Source organism: Monodelphis domestica, chromosome 4 (assembly GCF_027887165.1).
Source record: "Monodelphis domestica isolate mMonDom1 chromosome 4, mMonDom1.pri, whole genome shotgun sequence".
NCBI classification, from domain to species: Eukaryota; Metazoa; Chordata; class Mammalia; order Didelphimorphia; family Didelphidae; genus Monodelphis; species Monodelphis domestica.
Window position 1 is genome coordinate 115,496,345 of NC_077230.1, and position 19,739 is coordinate 115,516,083.

The following is a 19,739-nucleotide window of genomic DNA, read 5'->3' on the forward strand; positions in this document are numbered from 1 at the left end:
CTTCATTAATTCTCCTGATTTGTTTCAGTTATTAACAGAAAGAAGTTCAAAATTAATTTCTCTGTACCAGTTTTATTATGCTTTCATCTTCATTTAAGTAGTGGTTTCAGGTTTTTATTTTTTCAATTGTTCATTTTCTGAGTAAGGTGCTTTCTTAAATTTTCTCAACAATTGTATCATTTATGATATAGTTTGCTACTAGATATCATCTTAAATTATATGCTCTTGATACCTTACAACTAGTGTTGTACTCATCTGTAGTCTAGGCACAAAGGAAGAATTAAAATGTGTTCAAATGAATCCAATTAATGGTGCTCTACCTAGAGTTGAGGTTTGAAGACCATTCATCACTCTCCCTTTCGGAATGAATGAAGTTGGTCCTCCATTTTTCTTGGCCATTAGTCAGCTTTCTAATTATACAAAGGGAAGTGCTATAGTGGTCTCTTCATTATTTCCTTCAAAAATAGAAAATTGAATTCCAAAAGAGAAGCAATCACACTGACTCCATTTAAGGAATGATTTGTTTTGAAGGTCCTTACCCTTTTGAGATCTGAGGGTAACTGATTCCTTTGATAATGGAAGACCTCAATTCCATTTGAACTTATTGTAATTGTGTAAAATACCAGTCTCTACAAAGTCAAAGGACAGTTAGATGGTTCCTTGATTAGAGTGCCAGGCCTCAGTAAGAAAGGCCTCAATTCAAATCCAGTCTCAGATGCTAGCTGTGTGATTCTGGTCAAGTCACTTCACCCTATTTGCCTCAATTTCTTCCTATATAAAAATAATGAATAAATAATAAATAAATAAATATTCTTTAAATATTAAGTGAATAAATGAATGAATAAATAAATTAGTAAGCTGGGAAGAAAATAGCAAGCCATTCTAGTATCATTCCCCCCCAAAAAACAAAAAGGGGATCACAGAGAATCAGCTATAGTAGAAAATGACTAAACAATAACACATAGGCAAAACTGAGAGCATGGAAATATCAAACTTTGGCACCATTGCTTTCCTTCTTCTTAGCCCTTTTCCTCCCAAGAAAGTTGTAGTATAAGATCACTAGACTTGGGAAACCTGGTTTTAAGCCCTTTTTTCTAATATTTCTGAGCTATGCAAATAAAGGGAAATTATCTAACTTCTCTGGGGCTCAGTTTCTTTAACAATAAAAGGGGGATAGCAATCCTATATTACCTATCTTGAATGATTGTTATGAAGTAAATGCTTTGGTGGTATTACATTTCTACATAAAAAATGCAGCATAGGTTATCTTTGCCACATCTATGGAATCCAGGAGTCCCTTCTCAAACAAACCCTAAAAGATTGATATTTCTAATATGATATATATGTCATATTAGTTTAAAGGTAAGTTATCATGGTGAATATGGAGTAGAATATAAATTCATTATGACTGGTATTATATAAACTGGTGGGAGACAATTTTGAGGGAGAGGTAAATGATCTCAAGCAACAACAACAACAAAAAAAAACACATTATTGAAGCATAAAGCAAGCCTGTTAATCCAATGCCCCAGAAAAATCATTTTTATTGCATTTGTCCATATGTGTACATAAACTAAGGATTTTAGTCAAATAGACTTTTTTCAGTCACCTTCTTTTGCTTTCATACAATTAACATAATTAGTAGCTCACAAAGAAACTATTTGCCAAACACAAGCAAAATGCCTATTAACTTCATGAGAGTGGGTAGATAATTAAAGGGAGAAGAAAAGAGAAGAGGGAAGGAACAGAAAAAGAAAGAGGTGATTAAGTAGCAGAGAAAGAGAGAGAGAAAGAGACAGAGACGGAGAGACAGAGACAGAGAGACAGAGAGAGAGAACTACACATCTATATTTCAGAGAATAATGCCTTAGAACTAACATCTACCTAACATCTTCCATCAGAAAAATTTTCTTCAATTTGTATCTCCCTTGAAGTATCTTCTGAGGGATTTTACTGCTTCCAAGTGTGGGTAGTTAAAAATAATGTACATTATGAACAATTTTTGGAATTTCTTTCCACTTTCTTTCTAGCTTCTGTATTACTGTTGTTATCCTTTAAAACTCAATCAATTCAGATGATCCAGTGAACAGATGGCATTAATCAACTCCCAAGAATAAGCACAAAAGCAGTTAGAAAGGTAAAGACACCAAACTGATGCCAATAAATCGGTTATCAATGTTAGAAAATCAACATGGTACCCCCAGTTTTTTGTGTTACTATTTTTGCCAAGCATGCCTCTGATCCTGATAATGATGCTCAAGCTTACTTACCTTGCCAGCAGAGGGATAAGATTGGGAATATTCAGGCTTAATTACATAGTCCTTAATGACTCGTCTTCACTTTGCTGACAAAACCCAGCATAATTTAGGGACTGGAGGATCCATCAGAATGATGGATCTAGACAGCATATGCTATACAATGTCATGCAGATGTGAAATATAGTGTACTGAGAACACCGTAGTTTGGTATTCCTAGAGAAGAACTTCATTTCAGAGAAGAGAGCATCTTTGTTCATATCTATGGCCCTCATTTGTCAAAATGAATAGAAGCAGTCATATAAAAATTTGAAAAAACACAATGTTGCCTTCAATGAGTTCAGGAGTTTGTATCGTACTGTCTCAAGGAATCTAGCTGCTGTTGTAATATACACACACTCACACATACACACACATACATACATATACATACACATGCAGCACTGGTAATGGAATCACATCTCAGAAATGTTTGAAAATAGAACTTTGAAGATCTATCATCTCTGGGGTCTATGACCTAGGACAGTTCCATAACAAGGTCCCTAGGGTACTTGCTAACTATGCCCCATGGGGTGGGAATTAAAAGCTACCTCACACTGACTAGGACAGCATAACAAACTATGTCGCCAGCAAAGTTCTGCAGTATTTTCCAGGCTACATAGTAAATGCTCATTAAAATTTCATAAAGCAAGTTAATAAAATTAGCTCAAACTTGGCACTGAAATCTGTTGGTTGAAAAAGATTTCTCTTTTGGAAGGAAAGGAGCCAAGCATGCTCTCACAAAGTGAAGTTTTTTGAATGTAGAGTTTGGACATTCCAATATTTCATGGGCAATTCCTTAATATCTAAGAGTAGAAGTGAAAATATTTGTATCCTGTTCCCTTTGTATTTCAAATATAGCAACTCTGATAATACAAATAACAAGAGGTCATGTTTGCATGACCCTTTATAGTAAACAACAACTACCAGACTCTTTTTGCAAGATTTTTGAGGTCATTTTACAACATAGGGAAATTAAGTATAAGAGATGACAGGGTCATATGGCTAATAAATGGTAATTCAGATACCTGAGTCCAAATGAATTGCTCTTTCTGCTCTATAGACATAAAATATCATCAATAGCTGCCCTCTCAGTACTTTTAGGGCCACTAAAAGTAATAAATACCATTTTGTATAAAATAAGACTCTGCCACCTGCAGGATTATAAGGACTTTTACTTATATATATTTTTTTAAATTTTGAATGGAAAGGCTCTTTTACATCAGATCATTTGTGAAATGGAAGTCTTTGTTCAAAGGACAGAATCTACATTTAATGTGTCCATAGTTGGAAGGACATTTTACATTAAGGGAACCACCCTCATATTATGCCTAAGAAAATGATGTTTAGAGAGGAAAAAATGACTTGTCCAAGATCCCACAGTAAGTTAATTGCAAAATGAGAATCCAATTTTCTTAAAGTGTATTTTTTACAAGATGGAAGGTCATCCTTCATTTTAAATATCTACAATGGATTATCCTGACAACTCCAGGCTCGAGGAGCAATAATATTATGACTGTGTTATATTGACGTCTTTCCAGCAACTGACCCTTTTTAGACAGGATTTAAATGGATCCAAACCTACATTACTAGAGATCACATTTTGGTTAGACTGATTTTTTAAAGGAGTTTGGATATTGGGCATTGCCAAAGGAAAACCAAAGTGATAGAATATTTGTACATGTATATATACACATATGTGCATAAACACATATACAAATATAACAAGATAGGTGATATTTGTGATCATTCTTCAAAGGGAAAGTAATACTGAATCTTTAAATGTACATACATGGAAATTAATGTTCTCATAATTATTAACTATATACTAAACTGTTTTCATTTTGTTGAGTTTTTCTATTAAGATGGAAGATTATACAAATTTAGCCATTTAAGTTTATCTTGCCATGTTGGAAAAAAGTTTCAAATCCACTTAAACATTCACATATTCGCTTCCTTCATTTGGTTTAGTCTTTAACTGTCATGAGAAGATTCATGAAGAACTTAGTGAGTAAAAAAGTGGTCATTTCCTTGCTATCAAGGAATTTTGTTTTCCAGTGGTTGTTGATATTCAGAAGACTTGTAGATTTCTGTACTTTAAGATTTAAAATTATGTTTTACATTGGTTCTTCCAAAATAAGTGGAGTCCTTCCTTCTCCCCAAAAGACTAGGCTGGGTGACTTCTTAGCATCTCTTTTCCTTCTACCATTAAGTGTTTTTCAATGAAGAAAAGCAAAAATGTCTTGAGATTTTAGGAAGACTAAGAAAAATTTAAGATAATAAACCAGTAAATGACTTCAATTATTGATACATGAGATTAAAATCAACACAATTATTCCATTTTTCTTATTACTATTTCCTTATTTTGTATTTCCTGTTAGATATTATTGTGACAGTAGATGGTATTTGTATAGAAAGTTATATTTAATGTTTTCTTTCAGAATTAAAGGTCAGTAGGTTTTTTTCTTCTTTGAGAACTTATGAAATTCTGTTTTATACCTGAATGTATTAAAGCACAAAGCTATTTCATAACCAAACCACATTCTTACAGCTTTTCGTATAACTGTGACTGCAACTCTAACTCTTTACACTCTGTATTTTCTTTGGCTCTGGAATACTAACAAATCACAGTGTTTTGGAGTTGCTGTTTTTTGCACAGTGTCACAGACTCAGAATTTTAGATAAAATTATTTTCCATTTAGACCTGGGTAATTATCAATACATTTAAGAAATTAACTCATATCCTTAGGGAAAAAGAAAAAGATGTGATTTATAACTATTTAATTTCCTGAAATCTTGAAATGTTTTAATGACTTTTAATTATGACCTGTCTTTAAATGTTTCCAAATATATCCTTAATATAGCTTTCAAATCCAGCTTGATTTATTTCAACTCCTCTTACTTATAAACTTATAAAAGCCTTCACTAGGAAAGAATGGCCAGATTTTTTAAAGGAATATGTCACTAAATTTTGACTTGAGTTTTAAATAGAGTTTTATGTATGTACAGATATATGGACAGTATCAAATACAAGATAACATCTATATAAATGAAGGCTTTCTTTGTTATCAGATTTAAGGGCTTTTGGTGAAACAATTCATAATGAGGAATTTTATCAAAGATATTTGAAATATCATTTTGATATGTAGAAAAAGTAAATGTGAGAAGCAAAAAATTCCCTTCCAAAATATTTAATAGGCTTCATATACTGATTCATTCTAGTAGAAAATCAATTTTAGCAGATTTCCTCCTTTTTGAGAAGACCATTAAAATAATTCGGGTTGTTATAAATTGCAATGGGCTACCTTGATAGATATTCATATCCCCATAACTGGAAATATTCAAGCAGAAGCTATATGGGTGATCACTTTGTTGGGAATATTATAGATAAACTTCATGCTTGAGGTAGATTACTGGCCTAGAAAACCTTTCACTTTTTTTTCCAACTCTGGATTTTTAACATTCTATGATACCTGTCACTCTGTGTTTCTAAATAACAAGGCACAAAAGTGATAAATGAATATAAGTACATAATAAGTCACAGATCTTTAAATTTCAAGAAGAGAGTGTGTGGATCCTAGAATATAGAGGAGTTAGGGCCAGTAGATCATCAATCTTATTGGCTCTACATTACAACTACTGAGAACCACAGACAAATATAAATAAATGGTCTACATTATAGCAAGATTCATCATTATGTCTTAATCCTCATTCAAAAATGTTTAGGGATCTGGATGTGTGTATTAAACAGAAACGTTGATTGGAAACAAATTAAACTGTCACTGAAGAAATAGTAAAACTCATTTACTGCAATGTTTCCTCTTAAATGTTTAAAATTAATTTTATTGATGCATTAGTAATGACAAGTTTCAGTCTTAAATCCATACCAGTTAGTATTAATATGCACATTATTAAACATGAGTCATAATTCACATAATTTAAGCATAATGCTTTTATCTACATTCTTTTTGTCTATTAAAGCCTCTCCCATATGAACAATAAGCTACTACTGGAGTAACTTCTTGAAAACATTCTCCTCCCTTATTCACACTTTGATCCTGCATTCAAAGCAGTCAGTTACTTCATATAGGAAAACATGAAATATGGAAAAATCAGCTACTTTAATACCACACCTTTGCATCATTAAGACAATACTGACCTCTAGTGTTCTAAAAGATAGAAAAAAAACTACCTTGGTACTTCACTTCTTCACACCAGTTTGAGTCAAAAGATTCTTTTTTCCCCTAAGGTACCATGGGATTAATTCAAAAAGAAAAGAAAAAAAAAAAGCAAAGCAGATGCTATCCTGCCCCTACCTATTTTCTGACCTAATTTTTATGCTAGGGCATCTGGAGTTTTCCTATTTCAGAAATTGACCTCTCTCAATTCCTTCTTAGCTTGCAAACTTCAATGAATTCTTTATACGAGATTGTGAATAAAGCTTTGTAGATTTCCAGTGTTCTGAACTTCTGACTTAGTAATAGAAGTAATGATACTATCTGGAGTTATGTCACTTATTTGAAATATACCTGTCTATTTTTTCTAGGTTTGTGTTCTGTCAGGACTATACCTATAATTGGTTCCCTACTGCATCAAGGACAGTATAAAAAAGGAGTAACTTTGGTAGTAATTCCTCTCCACCCATTTCAACATGCATGATCACAAACATGCATGATATTATAATAAATCCTATCCAAACATTGGGGGAGAGAGTGAGAAAACTTTGGAAAATATTCTAAGATCATCTTGTGAAACTTCAGAGATGACTTAATTATGTTCAGCTTCATCTAGGGATTCCAGATCACTTGAACTCTATCTTCCCCTGCCTGGTGAGGATTTATAATTCATTCAAGTTTGATGAACTGTTTTTTTTTTTTAATATATGGAAAGCACAGTGCAAGTGGTGGGAATTCTGGGGGTCCAACCCTCACTGTCATTACACAAAACATTCTACATTCATGAGGTTAATCTTTGATTTCCTGCATATATGTCTGTTGGCTAATAGTGAATGTATTGTCACAACTGGGGGGGGGGTTAAGTCTCTACCTCCAAAATGGGGCTAGCCATTGATTGTGCAGCTCACGTATGCTGCTATGTTTCTCCTAAGAGGGATATAATCAAATCACTGTTAAAGAATGATACAATATGTTTATAAAAGACCCCCCAAAAGGTCTGGCTGTAGTGTTAGCCAAAGTAGGAGGCAGAAATTTGAAAAAAAGAAAAGCCTTATATTGTAGGGCTTTGAGCATACTGCAAATCTGAGCAGCATTCAGAAATCAGCCACTGTCACTGCGAGAGGTGCCTCAGAATGTTTCTAATGCTAGCAACCCCAAGTGTCATACAGTCTGAGCCAAGCGCTGTTCTCTGGAGAAGCCCGGTCAGAGGAAAGATTCCCAGCTAAGGAAGTAACTGGGAGGGTAGTTTTATCTTCAGGATAAAGGCAAAGACCTTCAGTTTCCTTAGAACTTTGCATTTTAGAAATTAAAGACTAGGGACCTAACAAAGCTGGTGATTCTAAACATAGCTAACTTTTAGAAGGATTTGAGTAAGAGATCCACACCTATTGACAGCTTCTCTCCTAGCTGAGTGAGAACAGCAAAAATAAGATATATACAGAAGGTGGCTTTACTATCCCACCTAACGCCAAGTTCCCCCCATTTTCCAGACCCTTCCCTCCACCCTGGCTACTTACAGTTTGTAGCTGTAGATCCTATATGCCACAAGACGGAGAATAGTAAAGTAAAACCGCTGGCCAGTGAGGGTACAGAATCCATTTCCCTCAAGCGATCTCTCCCAATTTAATCCCGAATTTCGCAGGGACCAGTCGAGCCTCCTTTTTCTCTTTCTAGCCTCTGCACAGTCCCCCCCACCCCACCCCGACCCACCCCCCCTCTTCCAGTCACTAGCTTGTTCACTCCATCCCGAGCCCAGCCACTCAAGACCAAAATGGTCATTGGGGGTCTTGCTTCTCCTCCTCCTCCTTGCCCTCCTCCTAGGGCTACTGCTGCTTCTGCTGCAACTGCTGTTCGTCCTTCTTCCTCTTCTTCCTCTTCCCCCACTCCTTAAAGGTGCAAACCCAACCGAACTGCAGCAACAAGCGCTGCCGAGATGTACTGGCAGCGGAATCCACCTCCTTGCAAGGAGGGCTGGAATCAGCACTCGGGCGGTGGACAGCTCCTTATAGGCAAGTAGGGTGGCGCTGCACCGCCTCCTAGTCCTGGAGACCCGCCCCCAGATCGCCTATAAGAAGGTTGACTGGGCGGGTCTTTGCCCCACAAGGCAGGCCCTTCCTGATAAGCAGCAGTAGCAGAGGCAGTGACTCCAGTAGCAGAAGCAAGAGGCAGCAGCAGCAGCAGCAGTGACTGAGACAGGGGCAGCACCAGAGGAGGTGGAGGAAGCCCAGACAGCAGCAGTAGCAGCAGCATCAGAGGAGTTGCAGTGCTGTACATAAGCTTCCTAGGAAGACAGAGAAGAAAAAGAAAGAAAAAGAAAAGAATTCTCTCTCTCTCTCTCTCTCTCTCTCTCTCTCTCTCTCTCTCTCTCTCTCTCTCTCTCTCTCCCTCTCTCTCTCCACCCTGTTCCCCCTTCCCCTTCTCTTCCTCCCTCCCCTCTCTTTCTCTCACACACAGACACACACACAAACATAGAAGTAGAAGATATTTTAAAACAAAGCTTGGCAGATAAGGTGTTTTTTTTTTGTTTTTTGTTTTTTGGTTTTTGTTTTTGTTTTTGTTTTTTGCGGAGAAAAGGAGGAGGGAGATGAAACTGTAAAGGAAAGACTTCCATGGATAATGGCTTTGGGGGGCATCTTGGGGTGGGTGCAAAATTTCAATTTTTGTCAGCTTCATTTATTTTTGTCCTATGGCAAAGGAAACTGATTTGGCAATAAAAATATATATTTTATCTCCTTTTTATTTCTAACCTCCATCCCTTCTCTCTCACTCACACTTCGACTTCCCCAACCCATCCCAATTGACCTTTCTCCCTGTCTTTTATTATATTTGTTCTTCTATTTATGTCTCTTCTTTGTTGCCCCGGATATTACTTGCAATTGAGCACTGCTAATCTTCTTGATAAGGGGTGATGCATTAGTAGCCTGGTTCAGAGACCAGCCTCTAGTTTGTTCCCAGGGTATAAATCAGTATTTGTTAGAAGAGAGGAATTATACAGCCTGGAAAGCTAGGATCTGAGGGCTATACCACATGGGCACAAAAAGGAGAAAAATCCTTTCACTTATGTCCAAATTTGAAAGTGTGGTCCAGTCTTGGGTTTCTAGTCTATACACAGAATGTCTTTGGCTTTGTCATGATTGAGCTTATTTTGATTTTAAGGAATTATGACAATTCCTAAACAAGTAAAATACTATGCTTACTTTTCCATTCTGGCTTAGAGTCACAATTAGGATTGATTTTTTTCCAACCCTCTCCTCCAGAGAAAAATATTTTAATGTCAAATTTACCATTGAAGACTCTGTAAGATGTGTATACTGGTTGTGTTGCACATGAATACCAACTGTGTGGCTATTAGTAGGCTGTGATGTATTCCTCAAGTAGGATCTTCAATTGAAGAATTCATGAAGCTTAACTTTGATGTTTGTCTATGTTTTAACTCCAAACTGGCTGTACTATATTGAGGTTTAGAAATTCATTAGTGATCCAGCTTTAGTCACACAGAAGGGGAGAACTAGGTAGATTCTTGTTAGTTATGAAAGAATGCCTATCCTTTACCAACAAATGAGATTTTTAAAATAAAAATATACTGCTCAGGCCACTTTTGTGGAAAGATAAAAATTAATCTAGTTGATGCTTCAAGATCAGAATATGGTAAAATTCAGGCAGAAGAAACTGTAGAATAAAGTTAGAGGGAATTTGGATATCATATAGCCCCTAAATCTGCCTTTTACTTATGAGAAAACTATTGGTTGTGTTAAACTGACACCCATTGTTTTCTCCTTTCTACCTCACTGCATCCTCCAAAGTAAGCTAGCTTGCAATGTGGCAGTCCAATAAAATTTAAATAATATTAATAGTGAATATAAGCTTGATTTCCAAGGAGAATACTTTAAAATACTTCTAGCACTACCAATGAAGTGCCCTCTTGAATATGAAGGGGCAATCAAGGAAATCTGTTTTTAGTCCCAGAATTATAGATGATCTTCAAGTAGTTGGTAAATATTTGGAAACTGTATATAGATGTGCATATACAAATTCATGTACATAAAAGAAATTGAACTTCATATTAAAGTCTTTTTAGACATTTTTTCTCAATAAAACACTTATTCTCAGAGCACCTCAGACCAACAGCAGATATTTGTCTAAAATGGATTAACGTTTTTATAAGACTATTGAGGCTACAAGTGGAATGGAGGGATAAACAACTGTTCTCTTATACAATAGTATAATTAATGCTATATTTTTGTGTCTTTCTGGCAAATTAATTTTAACTAGCAACGGAATTTAAATCACTCTTAAAACTTTTCATCTATACTGATATTAATCTGTAGAAATTATCTCATAAAACTTTCAGCCTGATAAATTCACCTTTGGAAGATTATAATGGAAACTATATAATCTCACTATACTTTCTGCCTCTGTTTCCATGTTGTGTTTAATTCAGTGACTTTATCTGTAGCCCAGAGACAATCTCTGATTAACTTTTCTCATTAAACTTGACAACATATTTTGGTGTCAGGTAGAAATCAGTGATTTACCTCATTTCACATCAAGAAAAATGATATAGATGTATTCTTTGCTATGTCTGCACTAGCATATATACATAAACAGAAATACATGCACAATATGAAAACTAAGCTAAAGGGCAACTCTAAGCTACTGCTCTTTGTCCTTCTGTATGGGCTCTTAGGAAGCTCCCTCCTTTACTCATTGTTTCAACAAACATGACTTAAATTTCTCCTAGGTGATAAGCATTATGCTTGGCTCCAAGGCTCCAATGTTACAAAATGATTTCTTGCTCTCAATGAGCTTGTATTCCCATAGTAATTATTAATAGGAAAAGGTTGCATTCATGCATTATGACATGTGTATCTAAAATATTTAATGCTACAAAAGCCCATATATGCCACTAAAATGATATTAATAGACTACTCTATTTTGAATATGATCTTCTAAAACTTATTTTAAATGCAAACCTGATAATTTAATTTTCTTTGGTGATTGAATGGTACTTTCTGCTACTGTGAGCCCCTAATGCATAAGGGTAGTTATATGGTTTAAGGGAGCATCTTTAGACGTTCAGTGTAACATTCATTGGGGTGCTTGAATCTGTACTATCCCTCCAATTGTTCAGAATAATTTATTTAACAACAACTAACCTGAAAACTGGATTTGTCATTAAAGGATCTAATGTCAAAATCCAGTTCTGATGCTTACTGTAGTATGACCTCAGGTAAATCATCTTCTTTTTAGAATTCAGTTTTCTCATCAATGAAGAAGGTTGCATAAATGGTATAAAAACCTTTTCATAAGTCCTATAATTTGTGGCCACAGTTTTTATAATCTAAATGGGACAAATCAACTAATGGGTAGTTGTTGAAAATCCTTTACATGCTCTCATTATTTTGCTGTTACTATATGAAAAACAATTTTTGATTAGAGGCAAAAATAGCATAAGATAAGGACATGATGTACAACTAAATATAATCTATTCTGGCATACATATCATCATTGATGTAGGAGTTGTATATAGAGAGATCAATCTATACTTCAATAACATTAAAAGACCAAAGTCCATTCCCAAGTGTGAGATTAAAAATAAGATGGATAATTTGTAATTTATTCTCCTTACTATTAAGAGGTCTATCCTCTTATATTTTGATTTCATGAAATGAAATTTCTGAACTGTTCTAAGAAACCCTGAAATAAATCAAGTTTTTAATCTTATTCATATACTTTAAATAATAATTTTAAAGCATTTTGCCACCAGGCTTTATCCAACGATTTATTGTAACTAAAAACTTCTACCACTATAGAAAACTTTGAGAAACATTGGCAGAGAAGAAAAGTAAACTAAAATTCAGAAACTGTTCTTATAAGAAGTTATTGATAGAATACAGAATCCTGTCTTCTATATAAAATTAAATCTACCTCCCCCTGGTGGGGACAGAATAGGATTTAGGAAATTTATAGATGCCTTAGTATCCAAAAACTTAAATCAAGGTTTGAAAATAGTCAGGTAAACTATAATTATTCCATTTTCACTTTCCACATGTTACATATGGTTTGAAAGGGCCTTACTGCTGAGCAATGTCATTAGGATATACTGGGATTTAAGTGCAACATATAAGCAGAAAGGATATATATAATCACAAAGTTATATAATGCTGATTATGTTCAATGGGAAAAACAAAAACAACAAAAACTTTTACACAAATGAAATCAATACAGCTGGAACAAAAGAGGAAGCTATTAATTGGGGACATTAAAATGTCTATCAAATATCATTGGTAAGGAACTGATAGGCAAGAAACATAGAAAACTAACAAAGTACTTTTGACTATCATGATTTCCTCAATTGATTTTGAAAAAGAGCAGAGAAATAGGATCAAATTCTCAGTCTCCAGATCAAAATATTCAGTGAGAGTTCCATTTATCCTCTGTTATTTGTGAAATAAACATCACTGAGAAAGTAAAAACCTATTCACTTCTCCATTCCCAGAATGCATTTTTGCCTGAATGTAAAATGTAGCTATATCTGCTCCATTAGAGTCAATTGAAGGTGTTAAGGAAACATCAGAATCATCCTTAACCCTCTTTTTAAACATTTTTATTTAATAGATTAATTTAGAATATTTTTACAGGGAACTAAAGCCAGACATTTCCTTTTATGTTTCTAATAATATGTAATACTAATTCACTTTCATAACCAAATTTAAATACTGAAATCAAGGACTATGGCTCACCTAGTCAGGGAGAACCCCTGAAGATGGAGATATAGTCTAAGAATTCGCAGGCTGATAATCCTTTGGTGTACAGTTGGGGTGCTAGAGCCCTTAAATAGGCTCATGAAGAAAGTGGAGAGAGGAGGCAAGGCGTCTTTATAAACTCTGATGAAAACTATTTGGTAACTTAGGTATATTTTCATCTAGTAGACATGAGTCTCTCTTCAGGTCCACAAATGGAAGGGCATGATCCATTATGGGCTGCTTAGACTAGTAAAGTATCCCACTTATCACATAGGTCACTTATTAAGTGTAAACATAACCTGCCACAAATATCAACTCAAAAGTGAACAAAGGAGAAGTGAGGAGAGAGTTCTCAGAGGAGACAGCAGATTCATCATTTCTAATGATCTTCACTGTCCAGAATAACAAGCCAAATCAAGTATAATGAAATTTAATTTGAATATATGTAGTATATGTATGTCAAAATTGTATTTTACAAGTATACAACATGAGGAAGGCTTGACTAGAGAGCATATTCAAGTGTATTGCAATCTCGTTGTGAGGCTTAGGATGACTTAAGAAAGCTGAGCATCCATGAATCAGGAAGTAGTTATCTTTCTGTGCTCTGTAGATCTGGGTATCACATTCTTCTGCACTTTAGGGTAAGGATAGCAAACAGGATGGTGTAAGTCCTCAAGTTCAGATGATCTAAGAAATAGCTGTCTTCAAATATTAGATTCTATGATCATTATAGCTACTTGAATTGGATCAATAAAAATACAATTTTAAAATTTGAGCTCTAAATTCACATGGACTATGGAAACTTTACTATTGCAGTGTCTATGGTAATACACAATAGTTGCCTCTATCCATCCCCCCTATCCCAAGCCAAACAAACAAGTTTTAGCTTCCTACAATTGTAGACCTTAAAATATCTCCTACCCCTTCTATGTTTTTTATTATCTGTTCTCTTCAATCCACTATAGAATTCTTTCCTACTTCTTGTCCCCTGAAGGAAGTCTTCCATACCTTTCCTTCTCCACTAAAAGACGTTCTTTTTTATATGGTATTTATAATGAATAGATATCTGGGATCTGAGTTTGATGCATGAAAAAAATTCAAGTCTCATATCTGAAACATTCTTCTGTAAATCTCATTGCTCCTCATAATGGTTTAAGATTATAAATTTCCACATTTCATTGATAGAGGGAGTTTCCTTATTTGGGAATTCCTTATATCAACTCAATCACAGGTCTAGTCTCTAACCTTATCTCATTTAGTGTTTCCTTTTAACTGGATTTCTGCTACAATTTTATTTAAAGATTATTTTCTTTAGGCTATTCCTTTACTCCCTTTATTCTGATTCATGGGCATTCATGATATCCACAGGGAGCACTAGAAGAGAATGTGTGTGTGAGAGACCAAGTTCCTGGAGAAGAAGTTTCCAGGACAGACAATATTGTCCTTTTTATTTCATTGCTTGGACCTTAAAGTGTAGAAGGAAAACTGCATCTATGTAATATAACAAACTACTTCAATAGCAACAGAATATTTTGACCAAATTCTTCACACTTAGGAAGAAGGAAAAACACAACAAGAAGAAGACATTCAACCTTTAAGTTAACTTATTGCTCTAATTACAAGCTGTCTGACCTAAAGGAATGAGGACTGAATGTTCAGAAATGGAGAAAAATGGAAATATTGAAACACTCTATTTACAAAAAAAAATGCTCAACTATATGGAAGTTTCCTTCATACTCTAAAATTGTGAACTTACCTTAAAAAGATGTGTAAAGATAATGCTGCTATATATTTTGAGTCTTGGTTTTCATAACTGCAAAAATTCAGGCTATTATGAAGAATGAATCATGAAATCTTAGGATTAGAAACACATTAAAGACCTATTTCCATCCCATCATTTTTAAGATAGAACATTCAGGTTCAGAGAGTGGTTTGACTGGCAGAAAATCACAGTTCTTGTTAGTAGCATAGTTATGGCAATAACCAAAAGTCAAACAGCAAATGGAAGGAGTGAGAACTTCTGAATCTTCATCACTAACAGCTTATAGAATCACACAGAAAGTTAGGCAACAGGAAATAAATTACTTGGCCAGGGTCACACAGCTAGGAAGTGTCTGAGGTCAGATTCAAACCCATGACCTCCTGTCTCCAGGCCTGACTTTCAATCCACAGAGGCACCTGCCTGCCCTCAAAGTTTCTTTCTCAAAAGTAATATGTTAATAAAATCTATGAAACTACTCAAATGCTTTGACAGACTGATATTAATTACGCTCTTCTCTTGATGTTCTTTTCTTTCTAGTGTTAGATTTAAAATGGTTGAGGTCTTAAACTGTAGTGAGTTAAAATGGTGGAAGATATAAATTGTGATAGATATAAGAGAGGGTGAGTAAATTTGACCACAGAAAATATGTTTCACTACAGTGTCTTGGTTTTAAATCAAATATAAGGTGGTGGCCAGGGAAATATTCTCAATTATTCAAATACCCAAGTCAACTGGGTTTTATAGAGATTTTTAATTAATAATATAATGAGGAATTAGAGAAAGAATTCAGACATGATGTACAACTGGAAGTGTCAGAGGATGTACTCTGAAGAGGTACCCCTAAATTTGGGAATGAATGAATAAATTATGTGATGTAATATAATTTAATGTATTTGCACGTGTTTATGTGTGTGTGTGTGTGTGTATAAAATGGAATACTATTATGTTGAACTTTTGGCTCAACTATGGTTGAACCAACCAAGTTTCCAGAGAACTAATGATAAAATATGGTCCTCACCTCCTGATGAAAAGATAAATGACTCAGAATGTTGAATGAGATTTTTTTGTAAATGGTCAATATAGTAATTTGTGTTGGTTGACTGAACATGTTTCTAATAATTATTATTTTCATTTTAATTTAAATTGAGGGTGGAGGGGGTGGAAAGGATTGAGGTAGGAAGGTGTGAAGGAGGATCTTAACTGATTAAAACAAATAAAATATTTTAAAAAGGAATCTATAGCAAAGCATCATTATAAGAACAGGATGATTCTATGTAACATGACAGAATGATATGCATTACTTCCTTTCCATTTTAAAAATCAAAAAACTTCAAGTTGAGTAGTCTATAATACTACCTACTATCCCTTCTTCTAATAGAGTATAAGTTCCTTGACTGAAGGAATTTTCACTTTATTTTTACACATTTCAGTTCTTAAAGCACAGCTTGTTATTAAACTTGTTTGATTTGAACAAATATATGTTTTTATGCTTTTCTCTACTGAGTAAAAATGTTATTTTTAAAAATCTTTTTATTTTGTCTCATGAAACAGTAACTAATGGGTTGTTCTCTTTTCTTTCTTTCTTTGTAAAAAAGTCCTTGCTATTTGACATTGAATGAATGAATAAATTTCAGCCTCAGCACCTAAGAGTGCTCACTTCACATTAGATTGTATTGTTCAGTCATTCTTCAGTCATGTCCAATTCTTTGCGACCCTCATTTGGGAATTTCTTGTCAAAGATGCTGGAGTGGTTTGTTATTTTTTTTTCAGAACTAATAAGTAATGAGTACAGAGGAGAAATAGAGGCAAACAAAGTTAAATGACTTGCCCAGGATCACACAGATTGTAAGTGTCTGTATCAAGATTTGAATTCAGTGATATGATTCTTCCTGACTTCAGGTCATTGTACCATTTTGCTGCTCCCAATAGACAGTAGAACAGTCCAATTAAGTTATTCTTGAGGAAAATATTTTAAAGTTATTAAAACAATAAAAACAACAGCAGTAGCAACAAGAAGTATGACAAAATTATACTGATAATTTTCCAGAATCATTTCTCAATGTTTATTTATATGGTATATGTAGATAACATGAATTAAAAAACCTTTTAGATTTTCCTTTATTATTATACTTATTGTGGGACATTTTGGTAATATTTTCATCTCATCCATTTTGAGACTTCATCCTAAACTGAATGGGGATGATTGAAATAGTCAAAAATAGTCTGTACCAAGCTAAAAGACTAAAGCACATATAAAAGTAAAGTATTTAATTGACTAAAATATTAATTCTTTACAAATAACATTAAAAGAATAATGAATACACATTTAACATCATTTATATTCATTCTGAAGTAATTAGTGAAGGGAAAAATACAAAACAAAACTTCAAAGATATATATTTCAGTGTAAGAAAATTCTATTCAAATGGAAAAATTAAGCAAACAGCCTGGGAAGTTTAACTCCAGGAAGTTCAGATTTCTGCTCATGTGTCAGCTGCTCTCTACTTCTGTTATAGAAAGGGTTCCCCTTTCACTCAGGGTTCTCTTCAGGTTGTTTTCAGCAGCTGTTCTAAAATCTCTAGTAATGCTGGACTCTTTTATGATCCAGGTGTCATAATGATTGCCTATATCAACTGGCTCCCTTTCTTCTTCAAAGTGTCTGTCACCTTCTTTACATACTTTCTCTTGTGTTTTGGACCCACTGTATATGATTTGAAGTCCAGAGAACATTTTCCTCCCTTAATTACCTTAAGTATATTAAGTATTTCTTTTCTCTTAGATATCTTAAGTATCCTAACTAAAACCATCCCATAAACCCCATTGAGCCTTTTGAGTTTTTTTTTTCTTTTTGTTTTTCCTTTTTATACTTCTATTGATGTCAAATTTGACTACTGAAATTTTTTTTCAGTTCTGGTCATTTAATCAGAAAGAACTAGAAGTCTTCTATTTCATTAAATGTGTTATTTCTTCCCCTGGTATATTTTGATCAATTTCACTTTGTAGATGATTCTCAGTTATGGTCCTAGATGCCTTAACATTAATAATTTTATATTTCACTACTTTTGATCTTATAGAAGCTGTTTGGTGCTGGCTGTGATTCCACTTTTTTTTTTCTGGCTGCTTGCAGTATCTTCTCCTTTGCCTGAAAATTATGGAATTGGGCTCTAATAGTGCCAGGATTATTTAATTTGGGATTTCTTTCAGGAGATGATTGGTGAACTCTTTACATTTCAATTTTCCCCTCTTGCTCAAGATTATCAGAGCAGTTGTTCATTTTAATTTCTTGTAATATGGTGTTCAAGATCTTTTAATTTTTTAATAGTGGCGTTTAAGCAGTCTGTTGATGTTTAGGCTATTTCTCCTGGATATATTTTCTGAGTCAGATACTTTTCTGGTTAGGTATTTCAGATGTTCATTTTTTAAATTTGTATTATCGTTTCTGGCTATTTTGATGGAGTCATTAGCTTCTATTTGTCTGATTCTAATTTTAGGTAGATATTTTCTTCATTGCGGCTTTTCCATTTTAAGAAAATTTTTATCCTGTTTGAGATTTTATATTTCCTTTTAGGAATCTGTTTTCTTCAATAATTTTTCACCCAAAGCTATAGACATTTTCTATCATTTTATTTTCATAATTTTCCTTCAAAATCTCTTATTTGTACTTTGATCCTGTTTTGGAAGTCTACCAGGAATTCATTTTAGACCTAATATTCTTTCACACTTTCTTTTGAGAGATGAAATATTCCCCTTTTGATATTGCTGTCCTCTTCTGAGTTTGCATTTTAGTCTTCCATTTTACTGAAATATTTTTCCAAAGTCAAGTATTTTCTTTGTATTTTATTATTTTGGAGGGACTTTTTTAATGATCTTTCCTATATGTGAGGCTTAGCCTCACTTCTGGCTGAAGGGAATGCTGCTCCTGATTTCCTCTGCATGTCACGTGTCTCAGCTCTTCCTACAGTAAGAAGGGTCATTCCTGTTGCCCCCTCTTTGTTTTCATTGGAAATGTTGCTTCACTCTGTTGGTTCTCTCACTCAAAAATCTTTCTTGAGATTTTTTGTTTTCTTTTGTGGTTGCTAGAAAGTGGTTTTGGGCAAACTTACAAAGTTTCTTACTCTATCATGTTCCTCTTTCTTCCCTTTCCTTCCTTTCCCTTCCTCCCTCATTTCTCCCCTCCTCAGCTCCTGTCCTTTGAGAATATTAATAGGACTTATTTGCCAGACCCATAAAATGAAGGGGGAAACAATCCTTTCTTATTGGATTTCTATTTTATCAGAAGTATCTTGAGTAGTTTATTATAATCAGCCTATTTTTTCATTTTAAATAATATTTTATTTGATCATTTCCAAGCATTATTCATTAAAGACAAAGATCATTTTCTTTTCCTCCCCCACCCCACCCCCATATTCGATGCTTGATTCCACTGGGTGTCACATGTGTTCTTGATCTGAACCCATTGCCATGTTGTTAATATTTGTATTAGAGTTTCGTTTAGAGACTCTCCTCTGTCATGTACCCTCAACCACTGTAGTCAGGCAGTTGCTTTTCCTCGGTGTTTCTATTCCCATAGTTTATCTTTTGCTTATGAATAGTGTTTTTTTTCCTAGATCCCTGCAGATTGTTCAGGGATATTACACCACTACTAATGGAGAAGTCCATTACATTCAATTATACCACAGTATATCAGTCTCTGTGTACAATGTTCTTGTGCTTCTGCTCCTCTCGCTCTGCATCACTTCCTGGAGGTTGTTCCAGTCTCCAT

The 19,739-nt window shown here is 34.3% G+C and overlaps 1 protein-coding gene across 2 annotated transcripts in view; it reads right to left on the bottom strand.

The window, feature by feature from the left end:
* The window catches only part of CNTNAP5 (contactin associated protein family member 5), a 908,736-nt gene extending 900,288 nt beyond the window's left edge, over positions 1–8,448 (bottom strand). The window contains exon 1 of one of the 2 annotated variants that reach the window (XM_056793728.1): positions 7,987–8,448. In XM_056793728.1, the coding sequence (XP_056649706.1) occupies positions 7,987–8,068 (82 nt within the window). In that variant the 5' untranslated portion in view covers positions 8,069–8,448. The remainder of the gene's footprint in view (positions 1–7,986) is intronic. The other variant, XM_056793729.1, reaches the window with a different exon arrangement.
* Positions 8,449–19,739: the final 11,291 nt, after the last annotated feature.